Source organism: Anolis carolinensis, chromosome 4 (genome assembly GCF_035594765.1).
Source record: "Anolis carolinensis isolate JA03-04 chromosome 4, rAnoCar3.1.pri, whole genome shotgun sequence".
Taxonomy (NCBI): Eukaryota; Metazoa; Chordata; class Lepidosauria; order Squamata; family Dactyloidae; genus Anolis; species Anolis carolinensis.
This window is the reverse complement of record NC_085844.1, coordinates 10759246-10772150: the sequence shown is the minus strand read 5'-3', so window position 1 is coordinate 10772150 and position 12905 is coordinate 10759246. Positions and strand designations below refer to the sequence as shown.

The 12905-nt window shown below is 39.9% G+C and overlaps 1 protein-coding gene across 1 annotated transcript in view; it reads right to left on the bottom strand.

Moving 5' to 3' along the window:
- fam135b (family with sequence similarity 135 member B) overlaps positions 1 to 12905 on the bottom strand; it is a 151821-nt gene that overhangs the window by 30089 nt on the left and 108827 nt on the right. The window contains exons 6-7 of the mRNA XM_008108335.3: positions 12016 to 12189; positions 8063 to 8189 (exon numbers count right to left, since the gene is read on the bottom strand). Of these exons, the coding sequence (XP_008106542.2) occupies positions 8063 to 8189; positions 12016 to 12189 (301 nt within the window). The remainder of the gene's footprint in view (positions 1 to 8062; positions 8190 to 12015; positions 12190 to 12905) is intronic.

The window sequence follows — 12905 nt, the reverse complement described above, 5'->3', positions numbered from 1 at the left end:
GGCTGGGGAACATATCAGTATTTTGGATAAGCACTGAAGACATCTTTAGAAAAGAAGAGAGAATTAAAGGGGGCAAAAAAGCCATTTGAAGATGATACAACATAGTGTGCTAGTTTCTAGAGTTGCTCATGCAGGCTGTCCAAAGAGAAAGACATTTGTGGCAGGAACAAAAGGAGGCAAGACTCCTTCCAGGATTTAGGTGACCTTAAAAGACATCAGAGGAATTGGATTAAACTTATGTAAGCCACAACCTTCTCTCAGCAGCCTTTTGGTCTAGTGGCTTCCAATCTTCCCTACTTAACTTATGAATAACTCGTTATCTGCTCTAATGCTGAGTAGGAATTTCTGTGCTTAGAGATGAAGGTGCTAAAAATCAACCTATGTTTATTTGTGTGTATGCTTGGGCAGACTAACATATTTCAGCATGATGTATTTTAAGGCCCTCTAAAAATAGCTTGCAGAAAATATTCTAGTATCTCACCCTCTAGTTCAAGCATGGAAATAGAGTGATGTCAGGACTCTACTTGAATCCCTTTGTCTGTGTTTTTACATCCCTTCATTTTTTTACACTACATAGATTGCTTCTGATCTTCCCAAAAAGGAATAATTGCCTCTCCTGAATCACCAGGCTTTCACCTTTAGGTAGATTCATATCCCCACGTAACTGCTTTCAATTCAAGACAATATATCCTCTGGAATTCATAGAAAACATAATCATACATCTGATTGGTATTCATGATTCTTATGTAAGTACTGTAATGATATGCAGGGATTGTAAAGATCCTGAATTACCAGACACCATCCACAGTGAACAACATGAATCTGTTTTCCTATCAATCAGGCACAGGAAACTGATATTTCCACCCACCTCATGCCGTCAATCACAAGAGGAAGGAAGAATTATGACAGGAATCTGACTCTGGACTATAGAATAGGATATAGCTGGTGGGAGATGGATTAGAAACCCCAGTGTGATAATTGCAAGCTACTTCTGCTGAAAGAAGGCATCATTAAAAGAAGAATAAGGTTAAAATGGGAGATCAGATCAGCCTCTTCAGCACTTATTATTATCATAGATTCTTCCATCTATTACTATCAAAGGTTATTAATCTTACTAACTGAATATAATTACATTTCACTCTTTTAAAACACTTTCCCATGGAATTTTACAAAAGAAAAATACCCATAAAATCTAATACTGCATGAACTGAATCATTTAAATACACATCTTAAGTCGGCGGCAGACTAAATTCATTGAATGCAGGTTTCACTGAAATCAATGGAATAAGTGAACCATGCTTTCAAATGTAGATCCTATTGATTTCAGTGTCTATTATATATAATAATTCTGGAATCAACCTAGTAAAATAAGCTCATAAAACTAACATTGGCAGAAAGTAAAAAGACAGCCCAGTACGAAGTTACAGGCATATAAGCTTCATAGTCACAGATTTGACATTTGATTTTTCATTAGTTTTTTGTTTCCCATCAACAGGACTGAGATTGTTACATTCACATTCACATGTTGGCTTTTTGATTTGAGAGAAGGAACACCAGCAATCAGCATGGTTGTTGTCAACCACCTCCGGAAGTCTGGAGCTTCTGTGTGAATGTGTGCATTATTAAGAGGGTATACAACAGCTAGAGATCTTGATTTAAGGATCAAAAATATCAATGGTTTGGAAAAAGAAACCAAGATTTATTGTAGTAACTCCATTATAAGATAGGAAATTTACTCAGGGTGCTGATCTGACCTAACTACATCAAGAAAGGGCTCATGAGAAGAAGATGGTGGAGAAACATCCCTTAGAGTATTGGTTTACATCATAGAGGGGTCAGGATAGGTAAGACATTTCAGGTCATTCAAATCATCTAAGGGCTTTATCACAAAGGCCAGACAAAGTGTCCTACTTCCCACCCACCCCCCCCCACCCCCCAAAAAAGGAGGGCTAACAGTGCGAATTTGCCACCCAACGCGCAGCTCCCTTTCAGTGATGTTTTGTCCATCATATATGGTGAGCATTGCCTGAGTGTTGAGGATCTGCACTGGCTCCATTGGAGCCAGCGCAACTCAGGCAGACTCCTGTGTTGGGAGGAAAGTGTTGTACAAGCTTCCACTCCACTTGTGAGCGGGGCCTCTGCCAAAAGTCCAGCAATTTTATGGGATAAATAGCATGATCATCTGTTGCTGGACTTCTGGTGAAGCCTCCTATGATGCTTAAAAGTCCCCATTTAATGAGGTTGTAAGTCTATGACTATTGCCCTGTATGGATATTCTTAACTCTTCAGTGCTAAGCAGCTTTGAGATTCAGATGACCAGACCACCAGTGATCCTTCTTGCCAACTAACAGTGTGAGTGTTGGTGACACTCATTGCTGTTGCTTGGCTCCCACCCTTGTTTTGGGAGAGTAGGTCCACAGTGTTCTCAGTTGCCATCCATTTCCTCCTTGTAGCTTGCAAGTTAGTCAGTTTCATGGGGAGATGCCACTGGAATCACTACTGCTTGGTTCTTCCCATTGCATTTGGGAAAGCATGGCCACAGCACTCTTAGCCACCAACTGCCATCCCATCTATAAAGCCTGTGAATTCACAGGCTTCGTTGGATGTGTGTGTCTGTGATTGTGACTGAGATTACCACTGTTTTGCTCTCTCCATCACAGCCCTGCCCATGCCAGCTTCCCAAGGAAGGGTTGTTGTCTGTTTTTGGGCTGTATGGCCATGTTCTAGAAGTATTCTCTCCTGACGTTTTGCCCACATCTATGGCAGGCATCCTCAGAGGTTGTGAGGATGCCTGCCATAGATGTGGGCGAAACATCAGGAGAGAATACTTCTAGAACATGGCCATACAGCCCAAAAAACAAACAACAACCCTGTGATCCCGGCCATGAAAGCCTTTGACAACACATTCCCAAGGAAGCTTTGTACTGCTTTTGTAGATACAGTAGACTTCAGATAATAATCACACATGGGGATTGGTAGATAACGGATAAATGTTATTTCCAATTGAGAATTGCTATTCAAGAAAAGCCTAACGAATACTATTCCACAGACTGTATTATACCATAAACTTTGTATTGACTTGATATTAATAATAATATTTAAATGCTATAATTAAAAGCATATAAAGACAAAATAAAGAGAAATTTAACTTAATGCAACACAGTTTTCCTGTAACATCTTTGTTCCTCCAAAATTATTTAATTTTTTAAAGTACTGTGAATTTTTTCTTTGTTTTTTTTTACCAGTTGCTTGAGTTTCAGTTAGCTTGAGTTCCAGTTAGTCTACTGCATTTGCATTTTCCCACTTTCATGGGGTTTCTGTACCCCTACATGGAGGGCCAACTATACTTAAAATACCCGACAGATTATTAATATGGTTCAGTGACTTTGAAATCATGGTGGATAGTAAATCACAACCCATTGCAATGGCTAAAACTGTAAGAGTAGCTCGCACTCAAAAAAGCAAGCTTTCAGTAGTCTATTTCTTTGAAACAACTATTCTATAAAGCTTATATGGACTACATTTCTCTGTCTTTTAGTCTAGCATATTCCCCATGATGATAAAAAATGGTAAAATATCACTTTTTGTCATTTGAAAAGGAGCAGGAATCACTACTTAATGCCATTTCCTTTTGAATGGCCACACCAATTAGTAGTACCATAGTGGGATGCCAGAAAGAGGAGTGGTGGACAGAGTTTGAAGAAGAAAAAAAACAGTATCTCTGGCTTGTCACTTAGCAAGACTGAGAAAAAAAGGATAAGGGCAAGCTTTACACTTCTGATATGTAATTATTCCTCACAATGAGTACTCTCGCCAAAGAACCTCTGAAGTCTGTCAAGAACAGCAGCATAGCAAACTCATACATGTAAAATCAAAGCCGCAAGCAGGATTTCTGGTTGAAACCCATCTCCTCTGCAAATGAAGACAGAGGTGTAGAATTATTTGTTCTAAAAATGCAAGTGGATCAAATCATTAGAATCATTTGTACTGGTGTTATAGAGCCAGATGGACTATTGGGAAAATGGCTGTATTCAGATTTTTAACATACACTCCTGCATTTGTCAACTGATATTTAGCACTTGTTTGATGTAATCAAGAGCATCACATGGTGTAAATTAACAGCTTACATGGATCCCACCCTGGACATTGCACAAATATATAAACCCCACTTGCCCAGTTTCCAACAGACCTCACAACCTCTGAAGATGCCTGCCATAGATGTGGGAGAAACCTCGGGAGAGAATGCTTCTGGGACTTGGCCATACAGCCCGGAAAACTCACAGCTACCCAGTAATTCTGGTGTCACGACCCAGGCTGCAGAGCACCAATAACCATACACAGAGGCCAGAATCTATCTAATATCTTTATTAAGGAAATATATAAAGTTAATAAAAGCAAGTGTAGGAAATAGTTCAGAAGTAGACCTTTCAGGAAAGGTCAAAATTAGTCCAAAGAAACAATGTCCAATATGAAATAGTAAGGTCCAAAGTTGTAATCCAATAACCGAAACACTCACTTTGCCAAGCAAAGTGAGGGGAGCTGACAAGGTCCTTTAGTCCATGAAACTTAAGCAAGGCTAGGAAGTAACTTGATTCTTGAAACACAAGGCTTGATACAAGGCAACAAGGAACGAGGAACAGGGACAAAATCCGTGGTAAATACTTGGCAAGGTCCTGGAAAGCAAGGCTGAGTCCTAGGAAGCAAGGCAAGGTCCGTGGAGCAAAACAAGGCTGGAAACGGGAACGAAGGCTTGGAAACAGGAACGAAGGCTTGGAAGTGGGAGTAGCGCTGTCCACACACAACCTACTCCAGTTGCTGACGAATTGACTCCGCAAGATTCCTACGGGGCAAGGAACCTAAATAGGGTCTCGTTTTCCCACCAAAGAACACTTCTCTGGGGAACCAGAACCGAAAGTCAATCTCTGTGTCCAGATGCATGACTCCTTAAAGTTTCTCATGAAAGCAGACTTAATCAGCTGAATGCCTGGCTGCGATTCTCAGGCTTCTGCGATTAGCCTGTTGAACTCCTTTTTGTTGTTGATAATAACTACGGCGAGAAAATGGGGGAGATTCTGACTCAGGGCTTGTTTGGCAGATTTCTGGAAGACAAACCTCCTGCAGGTGCAAGGGCTCCAATTCTGGCTGGGAAAGTTCCAATTCTGGCTGAAACGGTGGAAAACCCAAGTTTTCCTCTTCATCTGTCTCAGCATCGCTAGGAACGGGACTACATGGCCCATGAGTCATCACATCTGGCCATGAAAGTCTTCAACAACATGATTCTTTTTTTTTTCAAACCATAGGCTGGCCCCCCGACATTCTGGAGACTGTAAACTGGTCCTCTACTTTAAAAGTTTGAAAACCTCTGATTTAGGGTATCTACTATCTAGATAAGGGATGAGCAATCTGTATTCACATTATTATAATGTAATGTGTCAGTCCTCCAGTTTGCCCCTTAGGGAAAACTGTCTGATTAATCTAATTGTCCCTCTAAAATATATTATAGTGGGCCACTTATCACACATATAATGCTTATACTGTCACATCCATACTTTTCTTTTTCAACTTGGGCAGTAGTTCAGTGTTATAGAACATATACTCTGAAAGACCAGTATGTGGGTATATTGGCTAGGTAGATAAGGTTAGGTAGATAGATGAGTGCCCAGTGGCACAGTCTGTTAAAGCGCAAGCTGCTGAACTTGCAGACCAAAAGGTCGCAGGTTTGAATCCGGGGAGCAGAATGAGCGCTCGCTGTTAGCCCCAGCTCCTGCCAACCTAGCAGTTCGAAAACATGCCAATGTGAGTAGATCCTGCTCCTGCAGGAAGGTAACGGCGCTCCATGCAGTCATGCTGGCCACATGACCTTGGAGGTGTCTACGGACAACGCCGGCTCTTCAGCTTAGAAATGGAGATGAGCACCAACACCCAGAGTTGGTCACAACTGGACTTAACGTCAGTGGAAACCTTTACCTTTACCTATATGCTCTATACCACTGAACTAGTATTTCTAGTAACCACATCAGATGGGGTAAGAATCGGCGGCATGCTTCACTTTGTTGGCTCTTTAAGCACGGAGCCCGCCGGTTCCCATGACATGATGTACTATTACTTCCTGTGGGGTTCCATGCTTAAAGAAGGCAACACAGGAGACTATCGTCTTGGAGCCATAGGGGGAACTTGCATGGTTGACACTTCCCTCCATTGAGATTGCCCTGTGGGTAAACCGGGTAATGTGGGGTGTGGGGCAATGGGTTCTTCACGGCCACTGACAGTGGTCTTCTGGCCAGTGTGAGAGGTCCTAGATAAGGTTAGAAAGTCTGAGATCTTGAAATTCTGCATGAAACTCTTGAGTAAACCTAGCAAAGAAGTTCAAAGACACCCCTCTGCAAATCCAGATACCAGGAATCTGTTGGGTGGCACAATGATACTTAAAATGCTATGAATTTTCCATAATAACACCATGGCCTCCAACATTGCACAGATAGAAACTCAAGCATATGTGATCCAACAACATCAAAGTGTTCTCAAGAGACAAAGGTTATTAATGAAAAACAACATGCAAGTTTGGAAATTCTGCAGCAGTTTGTTTTTGCCTAGGGAGGGTAAGTTTCCACCTCATCTCTCTGCTTTTGTTGATCTACTTTTCAGTTTCACATTAATTTGAATCAGTTGAAAAAAAGCTAAGAACAAAGGAAGAGAAAATGGGAGGAGCGTAGAATAAATGGGTATTTAAAAACAGCCGAGAAAATGATATGACATGACTATTCTTACCAAAATGGGTCTGTTGGAGAGTAGGAGGTTTGTTATCTCCCACAAAGATTTTTAGCAACATTTATACCCTTTCCAAGATTGCACACTGTTCCTCACTAATTCATACAAGACCTACAGGTATGGATAAGAGACCCCAAGTCACCTATTGGCTCATGTTATCGGAAGTCAAGGTAGCCATAACTTCCTTTACTGAGTCTATCCATCTTTAATGTGGTCTTCCTTTCACCCTTCTTCTGCCTTCTACCTTGCCAAGCATCATTCATTTTTTTTTCTAATGAAAGTACAGAATATAATCAACCAAATTAATTTCCCTACCTATTTTAAGAAACAGTCACATGAAAAACACTTTCTCCATAAAATGGGGAAATAAAAGCTTTGTGTGGTTCAATAACTTTTATGCTTGCAGCTATTGTAGATGGCTTATCTGTGCATGTGTGCAAACAAGTGTGAGTTAATTATGTGTTTATAGCATTAACCTTAGTTAGAAGTGTACACATGGAATCAACAGAAAGTTTGGGCTACGACAGCATTTCAGACATATATGTGGGTTGGAAATGACAGTCAATCTGTCTTTGTTTTACTGAAGTAAATCAGAATTGCAAGTTTACAAAATGACAAGCAACATTAAGCAATAACTAAGCATATTATATACTGATGATAAACAAGCTCATTATCTCAATTGTATCTGTAACTGACACGAGAACACATAGCAATTCTAAGGATTCAATATAGTGAGTTTCCATGCTTGAGCAAGGATTTGAACCCTGATTTCCCAGAGTCTTAGTGTGCATCTATACTTCAGAATTCATGCAGTTTGATACTACTCAATGCAATGGAATCAGGGGAGTTGTAATTTTACAATGTCTTGATCCTTCTGTACCAAACAGTGCTAGTGTGAGACCAAACTATAAATCCTAGGATTCCATAACACTGAACTATGGCAGTTAAAGTGGTGTCAAACTGCATTAACACTACAGTGAAGATATAGCCTGTGTCCAACACTCATAACCATAGCATCATTTTGGGTGATATAGTCCAAAAGGTAACCCTGCCAAGTTTTAATCCTTGAAAAAAAAGGAGGGAGCAAGAAAGAAAGAGACAGGAGGTATAAGAAGATGTAATAGGAGTAAGCAATAAGACCCTGACATAAACAAGAAACAGTCTCGTGAGCTTCAATTGCAATCAAGCATCAACTTAACAATGAAATGTTTGGCCTTAGTTTTTCTCCCTTTCTGAGAAGGAAAACACATCCCCATCAAAAAAAATATCTTTTGTATACACAGCTGTTTCCTACCTCAGAAGCAGCCGGCTTACAATACCCAGCTCCAAACACTAGATTTTCTAGCGACATTCCAGTTAGATCTGGTCCCATTTCCATGTTGCCTTTACCAAGCCATGTGCCTTTCCCTGGACGAGTAAAGCTAAAAGAAGACATAAGAAAAACTCATTTTTCATCATTTGAGGTAATGCATAACTTTTTTTCTCAAAGCTATGGCTTGGCTTTCTCAAGGTGACTTTTGATATATAGCATTTGAATTCAACATCTAACATATATACTCGAGTATAAGCCTTGACTTATACTTGAGTGAGGGCCATGGCCAGCTTATATTCAGGTTGGCTTGTACTCGAGTAAATAGGTAATCAGAGTTGGACCACCTTATCTTAAATTACAGTTTTATGTAAATATTCAAAAACATTTAACCTACAGATGCCTCAATTAATGTAATTTTATTGGTATCTATTTTTATTTTTGAAATTTACCAGTAGCTGCTGCATTTCCCACCTTCATCTTATACTCGAGTCAATAAGTTTTCCCAGTTTTTTAATGGTAAAATTAGGTGCCTCAGCTTATATTCAGGTCAGATTATGCTCAAGTATATACGTTTTTTTTTTCCATGTCAAAAGCATTGTACAACAAATACATTTCAAAATGATGGGGGGAGAAAAGGAAATCACAAGCAACTAAATAGTTTTGGACCAAAAGCGGGCAACAGCAACCGCATTGTCCATAGCTTTAAACAACTCCTCCGTACATGAGGCAGGGCATTGTGGGCAAGCATACATATGCGGAGTTGTTTGTTCTGCTCCACAGTCACACAAGGTGGAGGATTCCTCCAGGTAGTGCCATCTTGCCAGATTGTCTTTTGATCTGCCCACTCCACTTCTGAGTCTGTTCAGGGACTTCCAAGTTGCCCATTCTTGATTTGCCCCTGGAGGAAGACCCTCATGGGGGGCCATCCAGTTGGAATTGCCAGGTTTAGCTGCCCAGAGAGACACCCTTGCTGCTGCTGGAGGAACATCAAGAGGAGTGGTGGTTCTCATGAAGCCCTTCCTTGATTTGAGTCTACTGGGAGGAGGCTGATAGTCATGCAGTGGGTGGCTTTCACAATGTTCGACCTTTTTTCTCTCACAGTTAGCAGCAACTTCCCGTCGCACGTCAGGAGGGGCAATGCCAGCTAACTTGTGGAGTTTATCAACAGGTGTAGGTTTAAGGCATCCTGTGATGATTCTGCATGTTTCATTCAGTGCTATGTCCACCTGCTTTGCATGGGCAGACTTGTGCCAAACAGGACAGGCATACTCAGCAGTTGAGATAGACAGGGCCAAGGCTGATGTTCTTATTACTTGTGGGTCTGCACCCCATGCGCAGACCCACATAATAATTATAATTATACGGTAATTATAAGAGTTGTTTGATAGCAGGCTTCACTGCAGGCTTAGAGCATGGTGGAGTGTCCTTCTCTGGATCTTAATTGTGTATTTTAATTGCTCTGACTATGTAGTCCAGCTTGATAAGGGATTTCATTTGGATCTATGATTCAATGATTATTTATTTATTTATTATTTACCTTATTTCTACCCCACCTTTCTCTACCCCGAAGGGGACTCAAGGCGGCTAACATATGGCAACCATTAGATGCCTTGAAATACATACAGAACAGATACTTAAAATCAATTAAATTAAACATCTATCTATCTATCTTCTGCCTATCTAGACTTTGGCCCCCAGAAAATCTTGATTAGTTTAGCTTAGGGTCATCATAAGTTGAAATGACCAAACAGCAAATAGGGTTTTTAAAAATAAATAAATAATACAGTTATCAATCAAGGAGCACATGCATGTGTTTGTGTGTGAGTGTGATTTATTCCATGAACAGATGGAGCCAATCTTGGAAATTGTATTTCTAAAGCAGGAAAACTCATTTTTCTTGCAATCCAAGAATATTCCAGCCAGAATGCTAAATGGCCATTCTGTTTAATTAATTCTGATATCCATAATCCTTAAAGTACCTTTTCCAAGCCCCAGGACTCTACAGTGTAGAGGTCATCACTGGGAAAGGAATTTTATTAGTGCCTACAAGCCAAGAATAACTCTATGGAATTCACAGGGTTTCCATAAGTCAAGACAGAACTTAAAGGCACATATACCTTATACTGACTTTAGTCACCAGACATACCATCTGAAGATAGACCTATAGAAGTTAAATGTCCCTTATCCAGAATTCCAAAATCCAAAATTGTTCTCATGAATGTTCAATGTAATGTATTTCTGATGGTTCAACGTACGCGAATTTTATTTCATGCACAAAATAATTTAAAATATTATATGTAATAACCTGAAAGCTAAACATACAAGTTATATTTATGAAATGTATACAAATTTCATGTTTAGACTTGGGTCTCATTTCTAACATCTCGCATTATGTACATATATAGAAATACATATATCCCAAAATTTTAAAAAGTCCAAAATTCAAAACAATTCTGGTGCCAAACATTTCAGATAAAGGATACTCACTCCCTATGCTAAATGCATCAACATTATGGCACATTTCAAAAACCCCTCAAGCATGCCTTCCCTTCTGTGCTAAGAACAGTGTGTTATTTTTATTTCCTCAAGCTGCTATTTTGAAACTGCAACCGTTAAATTTGACAGATATAGCAAAGGTTCCTTAGCTCAGCAGTGTTCTGAGAAAATGTGGAAGCTCTTTCAATGCTTGTTAGAAATTCCTCAATGAAGGGGAAAACCTGTAATAACAAACAAGCATTCTTGGAAAAGGGTGTTTATTTTCCTGTTGTTCCTTAGATGCTTATTAATCATTCTTAAATATGTGACACAATTTCAGAAGTAATGAGGTAGATGATTCTTCTCCCTATTCACTCATAGTAGGTAAAAAAATTAGGAATATTATAAAGCAACTGATAGAACCTTCATCCTGATGCTGAATTATTTCATTTTCTTAGGGGAGTGAAATATAGTATGACTCCTGATACATTTCCAAATTGATTGTGGAAACAGGATACTATGGATAATAGGGAAATGAACAACCTTTCCTAGAAATTATCACAGAATTGCCCTGGGAGATCCAGAAATTTTTCAAAGTTGTTCCTCCTCCAGCATGACCCAATGGTAGCTTCCAGCAGAAGCATACCATAAAATTATCTGGAGAACTTACAAAATTCTTAGAAAGGATTATTTTATTGATAAAACTGTGGGTACCAGCTTCAGATGTATGATGGCTGTACTGTATAGCAAGGAAATAGATGGATAGATACTATATTATATAATATAGGTAACAATGGAAACAACATGGGTTTTGCCTCATACAGAAGCACATTCATATTCTGTTGCATTCCTAAAAGCCTTATTCATTATCTTCCAACACCAGATCAGGAGAAGCAACAGGGAGGTCCCTAGTGAAAATTAAGGTAGAATCTGGGGATTCTTAAGATTCTCAACCTGTGGGTCCCCAGATGTTTTGGCCTTCAACTCCCAGCTGGTAAACTGCCTGGGATTTCTGTAGGTCAAAACACCTGGGGACCCCAGGTTGAGAACCACTGCTCTAGTCCAAAAGAAGTACATGGGAAATGAGAAAACAGATGCCTAATGCAGCACCCAAACCCTCACAATAGTAAAGAAAACATGGGCATCAGAAGAGCATGTATACACCCTATGAGTATTGCTTTGGCCCCACTGGGTGGGAAGCCCTAAGGAAGGGATTCTACAGTAAGATCCCCAAAAACATGGAATGTTTTAAAGAAAAACAGACTAACAGTGTTTTTGTTTGTTTCTTTCTGCAGATGTAAACTTTGCAGTTTTGTTAAAAGCACATAAAATATTCTCATTTTTTTTAAAAAAATCATATGAGCTCACATAGTGAGAATTGTTAAAGCCAAGTAGAGAATGAATAAATAAATAAACCATCCCCCCACCTTTCTTTGGAACTTGGAGGCACTTTTGCTTACCTTATAAGAGGCTGATGCAAAGCCACCAGGGAGGCATGGAGAGTCACGGAGATTGCGGACAGATGGAAGTAGTCAAACATGACAGGGACGTGATGATGCAGCCCTTGCTTTGGGTGGAAATGAAGCCCCAAAGTGCGGCTGCTGATCACTGGGATGGTGGAGACATCTCTCAGCCTAAAATAAGAGATTTAGAAAGTTGAGGGGAGGGAAAAAACCTTCTGCCAGCTCATTCCCCGGTATCATTAGACCCCAGGGACTGTGGTGTGAGTGGAATTTTTATCACTTGGCAGTATTTCTCTCAGCAACAAGGAACATTTACAAGGCTGGTGTTTAGCTCTTAATTGAACTTGTAGCAGCAATGCCAATATTATGACACCAATGTGAGAAACATGAAGTGACTTGCATTCCACCAGTTCTTTGGAAGGAGGTTTTCTTGTTTTGTTTTTAAATTCAGCTATGAGAATTCTGCCCTGAGTCCCCTTCTTGGTGAGAAGGGAGGAATATAAATACTGTAAATAAATAAATAAATATTTATTTATTTATTTATTTATTTATTTATTTATTTATTTACAGCATTTATATTCCGCCCTTCTCACCCCAAAGGGGACTCAGGGCGGATCACATTAAACATATAGGCAAACATTCAATGCCTTTTAACATAGAACAAAGACAAGACAAACACAGGCTCCGAGCAGGCCTCGAACTCATGACCTCCTGGTCAGAGTGATTCATTGCAGCTGGTTGCAGCTGGCTTGCTCTCCAGCCTGCGCCACAGCCCGGGCCTATGTATAGACTCATGTATATATAAGAATTTTGGTCAAATATTCAACCCCAAAATCAGACACCATCTGGAATGCTGTGTTCAATTCTGGAAACCATAATCCAAGAAT